The 12,977-nt window shown below is 38.7% G+C and overlaps 1 protein-coding gene across 2 annotated transcripts in view; it reads right to left on the bottom strand.

Moving 5' to 3' along the window:
• Positions 1 to 7,697, bottom strand: part of AFF1 (ALF transcription elongation factor 1) — a 127,823-nt gene extending 120,126 nt beyond the window's left edge. Inside the window, exon 1 of one of the 2 annotated variants that reach the window (XM_090266267.1) lies at positions 7,243 to 7,697. In XM_090266267.1, coding sequence (XP_090122393.1) covers positions 7,243 to 7,259 — 17 coding nt within the window. In that variant the 5' untranslated portion in view covers positions 7,260 to 7,697. The remainder of the gene's footprint in view (positions 1 to 7,242) is intronic. The other variant, XM_090266266.1, reaches the window with a different exon arrangement.
• Positions 7,698 to 12,977: the final 5,280 nt, after the last annotated feature.

Raw genomic sequence — 12,977 nt, 5'->3', positions numbered from 1 at the left:
TGGCAGACATAAACTGATCACTGAAATTGTGCAGCACACAAAAAACATGTATTTTTTCTGATCTGACTTTTTTTTTTTTTTTAAGTAGAATTTTGATTCAGTCACACCGGACAGCTATTATCATCATATTGGATATTGTCATTTTTTTAATTGACAGTCTAAGGGAAAAGAGGTTAGTGCCTCCGACTAAATAGTCAGGTATTGAATGTTTTTTAAATCCTTGAGACACACCAGTTAAAAATTGCTACTCAATAATTTTTTAGAAATCATAACAATGCAGACTCAAATTTTTATTAGCATTTTGGCAAGAGAGCAACAGCACACTAGATAAGGGTATCTTACAAATGTCTGAAGTAAAATATTAATTTATCAGTTGTGAGACAAAAATAAGTAATTTCTGCAAAGCTGGATAGGAAATGTTTCATACTTTGTACAAAATAATGGGAACTCATTAATTTTACACCACTTTCCACAAATGCACATCCAGAGTAAATCAGATTCACCTGTATTTTTAAAGTAGAGAATGAGGGAAAGGGAGAGAAGCAACTTAACAAGTTATCCAGATGTACGTTTCCAGGATAAAAGTCACGTGATAGTCTCAGCTCTATCACAACCACAAAACCATATGCACCAAATCAAAATTTAATTACACTGCATAACATAGTTTGTGAATTGTACTTCATATTTTTTTTCGACTGCTCTGCTTTTGACACGACAGTTTCCTGAAGGAAAGTTCCAAGAACTGAAGTTACAACACCCACATACCAGCAAGTGTTTCCTGAATTTTGTTACAGGAACCACATCTGCTATAATTTTAACATTTACTTCCCAGTAGGAGTCCTATTTAAAATGTTTTGTTGAATATTATTTGTTCAACAACAGTACACAGAGACAGTGCGTTAAAAAAACACACACAAAAAAACAACTTTCATTTCAAATTCATAAAGTTTTGATATAATTGACCAATTTGCACTTATAACTTTTCCCTGGGAACCAAACCAAATGCCACCTGATAAACAGGGGGAGGAGATGGGGGTAGAGTGAGTACTTTTGGAAGGGAGCCCAGAGTGGATAGGAAAGGGTAAATTAAATATCCATGTCCTTGAAACAGTTCATGGGAAAGTGCTGAATAATTAAACAATGGACATTACTTCTTGGAACCTTCTTTTTTCTTTTATTCTTTTCTTTTAAGATTTTATTTATTTATTTATTTTGAGAGAGGGGAAGGGAGAGTGAGAGAGGGAGAGAAACATCAATGTGTGGGTGCCTCTCACACGCCCCAACTGGGGACCTGGACCGCAACCCAGGCTTATGCCCTGACTGGGAATTGAACCAGTGACCCTTTGGTTCACAGGCCAGCGCTAAGTCCACTGAGCCACACCAGCGAAGGATCCTTTTATTCTTTAAATATAGATGCATTTGGTCATTTCAACTAATACAGTTTATAACAGGTACATAAATTTACAGAAGTAGATATCTACCTTCTCCACCAAACTCGTATCTATTTCCACAGAGGGGAAAACACATTGTACATATATATTAAATCAAATGTAATTGCACTGGACAACATATATTGTAGTTTATATATCTCACACACACCTCATGTCACACTGTGGTAGGTAGGCCCCTGGCCTCAGAGCCAGCAGGGCTCCACCCAAGCTCCACCCTGCATGATGATTCGTAATTCTAATCAACTTTGAAACCTTGAATTTAGTATAACCACAATGCTCCTAAAATATTATTTTACTTTTGTTTAATTGCCCACCCAACAGTAAGCAATACTGAAAAGAAAGGTGATATATCCTTTTGAACAAACTAAAGGTAAGCTAGTGACTCCGGAGTTACACCTTTAGCTCTCCCCAGCCCACCCAAAGAATCTTATGGCGTACAGATCTCCAAGTCATCATCATGAGTCACTATGGAGGAAGAACAATTGATGATATTTTTAGAATGTGGCCAAACTGTGGGTGCCCTTTGGAATTATAATGCCTAATACCAAAATAAAGACAATTTAGGTGTCAATAGAAATACAATACATTAAATCTGACATCAAATTACTGTGTTGAGTAACAGCCTTAAGAATCTGATAGGATCAAAGAACAACAACAACAAAAAGAATCTGATAGGCGTTCAATCTGGTTAAGTTAAAAACAAAGCCAGTAAACTAACACAAGACAACAGCAGACTTCCCAAGAGAAAAAGATTTTCAGGATATTCTGTTCGCTGTGTGGCCATTGGGTTAAGCTTTAATTCACGGTGGGTGGATGAGAAAAGGGAAAAGTTTGCACACAGGAAGGATTTTCAACACACAATCACTGACAAGACACAAAAAGTCAGCACTTGGATGGTATTAAAGTTAATTTTTACTTTTGGGTGTCCAGGGCATTTACACCAAAAGCTATAAATCTCATTTTTCCCACTGAGGTCTAAAGCTACATTTCACCTGATGCATTTATATTGAGCAAGACATTATTGTGCATTCTACTTGTATTATTTTCAGCAAATGAATAATGTTATATTCATAATAAAATGAACTGAGAACACTCTGAAGCAGAGGTAAAATACTACGAGATTAGCTCCCCCCTCAAGATTTTTTCACATAAGTAAAAAAGCTAGGTAATCATTTAAACTGCAAAAGTCATGCACCCACCCTCTACCAATAAAATGTAACTGAACCACAACAAAGAGATTATGACACCCAAGCTTGCTATGTTTATAATTCTGAGCCAAGAAATTCTTTCGTAAAGGTGCAGACCATATTCCCAAGTAGTACAAAGGGAAAATCAGAATACACTGTTGCTTGTAGCCCTTTCTCACAAATAGGACTTTCTTTTTTTTAGAAAACAGGAGATTTGGGTATTAAGTTTATTTGCGAATCCTGGAAAATAAACAAAACTAAGAAATTTGCTAATAGAAGCCTAAGTTTATATATTTAGAAGCAATCAATTTGTAAGTTGTATCTCAAAGCAGTAATGAAACTAATCAGCTTTCTAAGTCTTCCATTTGATAGTTATTAGGTAATAACATAGATTTGGATGCTCAAAACAAGTAAGTGATAGTACCAAGAGTAAATAGATTTATCCATGATTAAAATATATTTTTATACTGAGTATGTTTGATACTCAAAAATTTTAAATATAGCATTCGCTGAATTCCATTTTCAAAAGATATAGAACCAGCTGTTGAATACCTTGTCATGGTCTAGTACAGAATCCCCTAAATTTCTCAAGCGATCACTTTGTTAATTTTGCCAAAGAACATCCGCATAAACTAGCTGACTAAAAAAATGACTCTATCCTCCTTCCCATCTTTATCACGGAAGGAGCTCTAGTCTGTGAGTCAGGAAGCTCAGCTGTGCTCTCAGGGTGAACTAGAAGGAAATCATTTAAGAGACCTGTCTGTGTTTCTCTTTCGTCAAGGACACTGCTTACAATGGCATCATAAGGAGGAAAAAATAAATAAAGACATTCACTGCATCAAATGCTGCATAAATTATTTCCTTCTTAAAATCACTTCCTTGAACTGCACTTTCCAAAATACCATAGCAATCATCTTCGATATTTACTTATATTTACTGGGAGCTTCTTTGCTTTCAGGAATTTTCTTCCAAGGTATCAGTTCATAAATCAGGGCTTGGGGCAGAGGGTGGAGCAAACTGGTTCTACACCAGTTTAACAGAGCAGCATTTTTTTGGGAATGGAAAAATTTCCCTCACAAAAAGTCAGAGAGCCACCAAAAATCAGCTCCATAATAATCTTGCAAACAATCTGATTTTACTTTATTTCTTCTTCCTGAAACCTTAACATTAACAAGTCAAATTCGGATAAACAAACAAACAAACAAAACTGTGGGATAGTTGATAAACCTAATTTCCTTTTGCTGTTTGTGTGAAAGTGCTTTCTTTTGAGATGTTCTCAGTCACCAAATGCTATCCTCCTGAAGAAGCTAGTTCAACTGCTCGAAGCCCACCCCTTACATCCCTTATCCTCAGGTAGGGGTGGGCCAGGGCTTCTCAGGTAACACAAGGCGCATTTTAAAAGAAGTTGATTTCTCATGATAGTTGGAGGTATTTATATATTCCTTCCTAGAATTCAGGGATTGCTTCAATAAGGGGGTGAGCAGGAATCAGGAACCACACAAAGCCCACCTTTCTATTTTATCCATCGACATACTACTCAATATAAAGCAAGCTAATCCTCATAGAAAAAGACATACATGCAAACTGTTGGGATTCCATACCCACCTCTGCTGGTTCTCCAAAGAGGGCATGTCAAGTAGAATACTTCTATAAAAATATAGTTACCATGTGCTTTAGATCAGAATTTGGAAACAAAAGCCAGAATCTGTAACTATTTCACACTGGAGAAAGCAAGTTTGTTACATTCCCACAAGGAAGTATAGGCAATGTATCTGCTGTGCTTATAAATTCCAGAGAAAGCACACACAAATCTGAGAGCTGAGGTATATAGCACACTTCTGCTATAACTAATGTTGTATTTGTAAGTAATTGCCTTTCTCCACAATTCTGATAACCCAAATATTCAATGTTTTCAAAATAGTGATCCAAATTCTAATTCTTAAAACTTAGGGAATTAACCTTTTTTAATAAATGTCTTTCGTTTCTAGAGAAGAAATCAACCACAAAGCAAAACAAAATAATTAATTTCCTACTCCTAGGTTTTAAAATGAGGAAAAAGAATATACAACCTCAATTTATAAAATTTCACAAGCCAAGAAATACTTAGGTAGGTCCCTCCCTTATGTAAAGTACTTCAAGCTTATTCAGGGGATACTTTTTAAAAATGTGAGGTAATATCTTGCCTTAAGAAGCTATCAAGAAGGAATATACTGCCTAACCTATGTACATGAAAAATTAGTAATACACCACCCATTAGTAACAAATCAAGAATATCACCTTATAATAATGCAAATAGTAAAAGAAAAGTGCCATGGTCAGCTCATGTATTCACTATCAATGCTACAAAATTCAGTTCATTTAAGTTCCCACCTACCTCTTCCACTGAAAGAAAAAACAAAAAACAATTTAAACTTGCACAATGAAACTACTGTGGTTAGAACAAACTGAGCTATGAATCGTTAGGTCCAATGAGTCCAGCTATCTAAACTACTTGTTTCAAGAGCAAACAGATACTGTGTGTGACACATGGGCAAGATTTTACCACCCCAGATTATATATATCATAGAGGATGGTTCAGTTTCACTTAGGACTACTCAGGGCAACTTGGTCCAGCTTTGAGGTTTCCCTGAAATCCACAAATATCTGCAACCTTCTCCACACAGCCTCTCTTTGGATCACAAAGGTTACCACTCTCCCACAAAGCACGGTGCCTAAATGAGCTTGGACCACGTTCCAGATGTAACTGAAGAAAATGGACATGTGGAATTTGTGAGGTATACTCCCATTATGCAGGCTAAGAAAACAACACACATCGTGGACCTTGTGGCTTTGTTCCTAGTTCAAGGGCATATATGAAGGCCAGGTAGCAGAATGAAATATGTTGAGTCCTATTTCAATTGCTGTTAAACTGCTCAGACTGTTCTATCTTGGAACAAAGCACTCTTAGCAGAAATAGCTTTTTGTTCCCTTATACTGAGGCTTTGCAGCTCCCTTTTAATGTCTCACCTCAGCATTAAAGAGACAGCCTGGAAGTGAGAAAGTGCTCAGCATGTGTGACCTCAGGCAAGAACAAACAGGCTGGCTGGGCCTCAGTTTCCTTAACGAACTCAATGTGAAAATAAAAGCACTTGCCTACTTAAGTGACTGACCAGAGTCAGAGGTAATCCAATTAAAGTCACTGTGCCTGGCCTACAGCCGTGTCCACTGTAGCTATTAAATCCGTTTATTCTTAATTAGTGTAAGGACTCAGGCATTGAAATCACCTACACCAGAGTTCAAATCCCAGCTCTAGACAGTAGCTAGTATTTACTGAATTTCTTAGATAAAGCTATCTTAATCTGTTTCATGCCATGGACTTCTCTGGCAGTTAAATTGCAGTAGAGGTTAGCAAAAATAAACAGACAGCTTTTTTTTTTCTCATCCAAGTTTTTCTATTACTTGGCCCCAAGTTAAGAACCTCTTTCCTAGAACAATCAATAAAATGGGGGTGAGGATTAAACCACTGTGTTGAGAGGATTAAATATACAAAGCAGGTAGCACATAGGAGGTGCTCTAAATAGAGACCTTCTTCTTCCTAGAAAGTTCTATTAGTTTGGGAAATTTTTCAAAGTCTCACCTAGCCCAAACTTCAACATCAAAAACCTCTATTTCTCTCAGTGACTTCTCTGCGTCTTCAGAAATGTGGTTAGCCTTCTGAGATATCCCCAAATCACTTTACCACAAATTTCAACCTGAAGAGCCCTCCTAATACTTTAATTCTGTGACATCAAACTGCTTTCTAGTAAAACGGTTGTAAAAGTTAAAAAACGGAATGTATACATAACTCTGAAGTTTCCCTTAGCACCAACTGCTGTCACAACTAAAATGAAATCACACAACAGTCTGAATCATATAATAAACACAAATGCCTTGTCATCAGTCTTTAACGCTCATGTTACAAAATAAGGAAAAAAACACAGAAAGTCGGAGCTTGAGGTTCTTAAAACAGCGTTCCTCTGACACCAACTGCTGTTCATTATCCTCTCCCCTTCACCGACCCCGACACATTCCCGGTCTCTGCCTACTCAGCAGATTCAAGCTGTGCCGTTTTATGTGGAATCGTACGTTTAGCAGTAAAATTTCCAATCACTCACCAGGCAAATTCTCAAACCCTCTCTCCAAGGTGAACTGTTTTACATTAATTGGTTTATAAAACTCTGCTCATGACACTAAAGGGAAAAACATCAAGAGAACCAAAGGAAGGTGCACAAAGAAACGAAATGAAAATTTGGGCACAGACAAGTTCAACCAACTTAATTTCTCTGAAATTAACGACTGTTTTTCCAAGAGGAAAGGAATTTAACTTTAATCCTAACTTCAACTCAGTCGCTCTGCTCTACTCTACAGGAACTGTCTAGTATGTTCTCTAAACCGTTTTTAATCTGACATTAAAATAACAACCGCCAGCACCAGGGATGATGAGAAAGCGATGACAAAGCTGCTTCCTGTTCGTCTTCCCCGCAGCAACCCAACCTCCCCCACGCCCCCCACGCCCCCCACCCCGCAACCTGCAATTCCCCCGGCTGCTAACAGATTTTTAAAGTTTCTCTCCGTGCCTGGCTTACCTTGACTGGGCTGCCATAATTCAGTGGATAGAGCTCAGGGTCTTCTGTCCATGAGAGCTTTCCACCCGCAGCCCCTGTGCCAGCGCCACGCTCACCATTTGCCGGAACCAGGCGGGGACGGTTCCCGGCGCGACTCCCCGAGGCTGCGGGACTACCTGCTCCCCAGCCTGGGCGTCCTCAACGCAGCCTCAGGCTGCGCCCGTATTGGCTCGCACTGATCCTGATGGACATCCGGGCACTGGGGCCTCCGCAGGCCAACTACACTCTGGACGGGCCGGGGGAACACCGCGTCCGCTTCCAGAGCGAGAGCCCCGGGCTCCTTCGGAGAAAGGCAACTGAAGGGGCCCACGCCCGAAACCCACTAGCTCACGGCCCCCACCGAACAGCATTAGAACTCTCGCAAGCACTGGAAGGGGAAGGAAGCCGTCTTCTCGTTCACTTAAAGTTGTCCGAGTTCGCCGGAATACGCCCCCCAACCCCCGTCAGGAAAGTTCTGATGGTACAGTCCTCCTCCTTAAATGGGCACAGAGCTCGCCGGTCCAGGCCGGAGGCTGCGCTGCGCGGGCGGGGCGCCAAGCCCGGTGCAGACGAAACGCAGCTCGGACTTTCGCGGCTGAGCCCCGCCTGCAGGCTCCGCGGCTGGTTCTCTGCCAGACTCTTAACAATGTGCAAACACACCACCGGAACACACGGTACCCGCCGCTCGGAACTCCAGCTCCAGTTTGAGTATTTGACAGAGACTGGGCCCCGAAAGCCTGCAGTGGGCACGAAATAAAACCGAAGCAGTGAACCACGTTCGCTACTTTTGATCTTTGCAATGCTTGCAATCAGGAAATGTTCAACTAATGCACACTTGTTTTACTTTGCTCGCTTTCAGTTTTCATTTCGTTTTACATTGAGACAAATATCTACAAAACACCCTTCCCTTTTGCTTCTTAAGGGATTGCCTAAATTTTCAAAAATTACTGAGGATGTAGAAGAGCAATATAGTAAACAGTATAAGAATTACAAAAGAAATCGCGTACTACTAAGAGGGCCGGGGAAGGCATTTAAATTTAAGCTGTGTGTAAAGCTAAGCAGGGGGAAATTTCCATGGGTAGAGATGAAGGGAGATTGTATATTTCAGCTCTCATGGGGACCGCAGCACACTGTAAGAGCTGGAAATTCTTAAGTGAATGCCTGTCCTGTGGACTCCTCACTCCAGCTAGGGTCGTGAAAGTATTGCCCATCTCGAAGAGATACTCCACACTGTATTACTAAGAAGCCATGGAATATAGACATGTTGACGCCTGACACACACACACACACACACACACACACACACACACGCACCCCAAAGCTGGGAGGCTGGGGGTGGGAGGAAGGCCCAATGCATGTCTATTCCTGGTTCTCGAAGTGTGATTAGTGGACTCCTGAGAGTCCCAAGACCTTCTGAGAGGTCAAAACTATTTTTAGAAAAACACAAAGACATTATTTGTCTTTTCACTGTGCTGACATTTGCACTCACAGTGCAAAAGCAATTGTGGGGAAACTGCTGGCGCCTTAGCACTAATCAAGGCAGTGTCAGCCAGTGGAACTAGTAGTCACTGCATTCTTCACTGCACATTAGCAACTAAAAAAAAAAAAGTTTCCTTTACGAAAGCTCTAAGGAAACAAGCAGTAGGAATTACTACCTTATTAAATCTTGACCCTTGAGTACAGGTCATTTTGATGTTCTCTGTGACAAGATGGGAAGTACACATGAGGCACACTCTGCTGCTGCAGAGTGAAGTACAATGCGTGCCCAGAAAAAAGGCACTGGGTGATTGAGCTGCAAACCGCACAAGCTGTTGTTTCATGAACTACCATTTTTACTTGAACGAACAATTGACAAAGTGTGGGTGCTCTAACTTGGGTATTGAGTAGGCCTTTACTCAAAAATGAACAAAGTGAGTCTGTTTCTTCAAGGAAAACAACTGACAGCATTTACTGTCAACAATAAATTTTTGAGCTTTCAAGCATTTTGGATAACTTCATATCTGCCTCTGTGAGCCTGACAGCTTCCCAATACTTAGAGACTTTTCCAATGAGATAAGGACAGCAATGAATGCAATCTTAGAAGATCTGAATAATAAGTGATCAATATTATCTGAATGGTACAAAATCACACACAGTTGTAAAAGATCCACTGAAAGTGCAAGACAGACCAATGCATTTTAATAGATCAAAGTAAAAAAGAAGGCCCTGACCAGGTAGTTCAGTTGGTTAAAGCATCATCCCAGTTCGATCCAGAGTTAGGGCACACAATGTAAAAATCAACCAATGAATACATAAATAAGTGCAACAACAAATCAATGTGGTTTTCTCTCTCTCTCTCTCTCTCTCTCTCTCTTCTTCCTCTCTAAAGAAATCAATATACTTGAAAAAAAAAAAAAGAAGAAGCTCAATGATATGATTTCAGATTCCACATTGCAACTAACCTTTAAGAAACTATGATTTGTGGTGTTTGGGCATAGTATCAAAAAAGGTATTAAAATACTTCCTTTTCTATGTAAGACTGAATCTTCTTTATACACTTCAACAAAAACACAGTAACAGATTGAATACAGAAACAGATATGAGATTCCAGCTGTCTTCTATTAATCTAGACAGTAAAGAGATTTGCATAAAGGTAAAATAATTCCATCCCTTTTACTAATTTTTTCAATTTGGGGGAAAATTTCAATGAATTCTGGAGTGCAAAGTTATTCCATATCATTTGCTACTACTTCCATGTCTCCCTCACCTCCCCACACTCATCATGGCTACTCTTATATTAAAGGTAATATTGTTCTATTATACTTATTCCCATGCAACCTCTTAGCACCTAGATCAGCCTTGATAAAATGTGATCAAATCACCTGGAACAGGTATAAAAACATAGATTCCAGAACTACTTAGTCAAAATTCTTATGGAGTGAGGTCCCAGGCATGTACATTTCATCCAATTCTCCAGTTAATACTTGTCTGCTTATATGTGAACCATTACTTAGATCATGTATATTCAGAAAATAATGTTAAGAACTTTTTGATTCAGTGTTGGTTTATAAGCCCTCGACCATTTTAAGGATCCTGGTTAGATGGCATTTATTTTCATTCCTAAGAGATCTCTACTGAACAATAAACTACTGTTGGATATATATATTCTTTTGCAAGAGTGACAAACCTTCAAGAAAACTAAGTATAAATTCAGGCAAAACTCTCCTCTCAGGAATTTTTTTACTTGCCATTTCCTCCCATTTTCCCCTTGCTGTTCTAAATACCCAATATCATTTATGCTTTAAACAAATTGATATCAGATATATAAGTAAGCTGAAACAATATTTCATAATAGCATTTCCTCATAAATTTTCCATTTACCATTAGCTGGAAATGTAACAACTCTAATATTAAATTTTTCCTCTGTGAACTGTGTCGATTGTCTTGGCATTATTTAAATATTATGAAGAAATGAAAAAAAAAAGAAAAGAAAAGAAAGAAAGAAACCAGCAAATATTTGCCCAAAAGGAAATATGTAATCAACAGCAGATCAGGATTACAACTGAGATTCCCTAGGCTCTCAAGATCATTTGTAACATACATTACTGTGGTTAATATGAAACAGAAGTGGGATTACACTTGATTTGTAATAAATCTAAAAATACTAGAAGAAAGTGCAGGAGAAATTCTCCAACTGTATGCTATATGTGGCTAAAGAAGTACTGCAATACAAACATGGACGTTATTATTTTCTAGTGATTTGGAAACACCATTGTATCCTTGTTCAGAAGTGAAACTGAGTAAAAAGACATTCTTAACCTTTTGGTGGCACAGAATTCTTTGGCTTTCTGAGGAAATTTGAGGATACAGGACCACACATACAACATCTGTTATACTTCGATATGGTTCATGATGCCCCGCAACTCACTTAGCAGAAACCTGAAGCTCTGTAGACTTAAAGTGAAGAATTCTTGGACCCTAGAGTATGCTCAAACAGGACCAACTAATATATCCAACTTAATTAACAAATAAGTGGTAAGATCACCTGTCAATCTTCACTGCCCCTTTAAAAACTTAGGACTGTATTAGTTATTGCCCAATATGGTGAATAATTTTTTTTTATCCTCACCCGAGGATATACTGATTTTTTTAAGAGAAAGAAAGTAAGGAAGGGGGTAGGGGGGGAGAGAGAGAAACACTGATGGGGTGCCGCCTGTACACACCCCAATCAAGGATCGAACACGCAACTTTGGTATGTGCCCTGACCGGGGATCAAACCCACAACCTTTTGCAGTACTGGATAATGCTCCAACCAACTGAGCCACCCAGCCAGAGCACAGTGAATAATTTCTAATGAAAACAGTGGAAAGATGTTACATAATAGAAAAAAAAATCATCTAATAAAATAATTTTTTCTGTACAGTGAGAATGTGCTAATCACTTCTACATTTCCTGAATTCATTAATCCTATAGTGACCAGGTATGCTAAAACCAAAAAAAGTAAGCTACTTAATAAATAGGACAGAATTTAGATAGACTATTCTACTATCTGAAATGGGTTCTTCAATCACATGAGTACCTTTTTATTAGCTCTTTAAATCAATGAGAGTTAATTACTTGCACATATGTAGTGGCAACAATATATATGGCATATGTATTAAATAACACATCTTAAGTTCAATCATACATGTGCACTAGATATTGTAATCTAGAATGAAAATAGAATACTGTATTTTTCACTCCATAAGACGCACCTGACCATAAGACCCAGCTAGGTTTAGAGGAGGAAAACAAGAAAAAAAATATTCTGAAACAATTGGTGTACTAAAATATTTAATAAAATGTAACAGAATAATATTTCAACCATCTAAAGTGAACAGAGTCAACAACGGTATTAAGAACCATCATTACTGTCAGTTTTCTGGGAACCCCAAGAAGTCATCATCGCTAGTGTTAGAATTTATGAAGCTCAGTTGCTTACAATCACTGATATCACTTTCTTCGCTATCTTCATACTGACCAGACGCCCTGAGATTCAGCAGTAAAGTGGGACATTTAAGCGGCCCCAGGGGTTTCACGTGGGCCCACCGCTTCCTCTTCTAACAGCAGTCACCACCACTGACAGGTCAAGTAATACACATCACGGTTTGTGACACAATATTTGCTCCATCAGATGCATAGACATTTTCCCCCCACTTTTGGGGATAAAAAAAGTGTGTCTTATGGAGCAAAAAATACCGTAATCTTTTAAGGGCTCCATCATTTATTTGGCAAAACATGGATAGACATAGGTTTAAATATATAAACATGTATTTTTTAATTGAAGAGATAGAAAACAAAATCTTTCTAGCATACCTTAAATATTTTTTAATGTAAACAGGCTGCCTTAATTGGAACAATAAAATACCTCATTAAATGTATACATTTGTACCATAATGGTCATTCAATGATTCTACTCTTTAGTAGCATTTTTGGTCTAAAAGATACATAGGTCAAATCTCCTAAGACTTCCTACTTCATTTCAATGAAGTGTTGTTTAATGAGGACACTACAAAAATCACTTCACCAAAAGAAGGGTGCTCAAAGTTGCCAATGGGAGATCCCAAATAAATCAGGCACAGGAAAAGGGAGGAGAAACAAAGGAGGAGAAAAGGATAAGCAGTCCTGGATGGGGAGAGACAGTGGGGAAAAGAGTGCAGTAAGCATCACTGAAAATTAACTGGCTTCCTCCCCCTTCA

Source organism: Furipterus horrens, unplaced genomic scaffold, assembly GCF_987537825.1.
Source record: "Furipterus horrens unplaced genomic scaffold, mFurHor1.1.pri manual_scaffold_2, whole genome shotgun sequence".
Taxonomy (NCBI): Eukaryota; Metazoa; Chordata; class Mammalia; order Chiroptera; family Furipteridae; genus Furipterus; species Furipterus horrens.
Note: the sequence above shows the minus strand (reverse complement) of the source record. Positions and strands in the feature narration are given on the sequence as shown.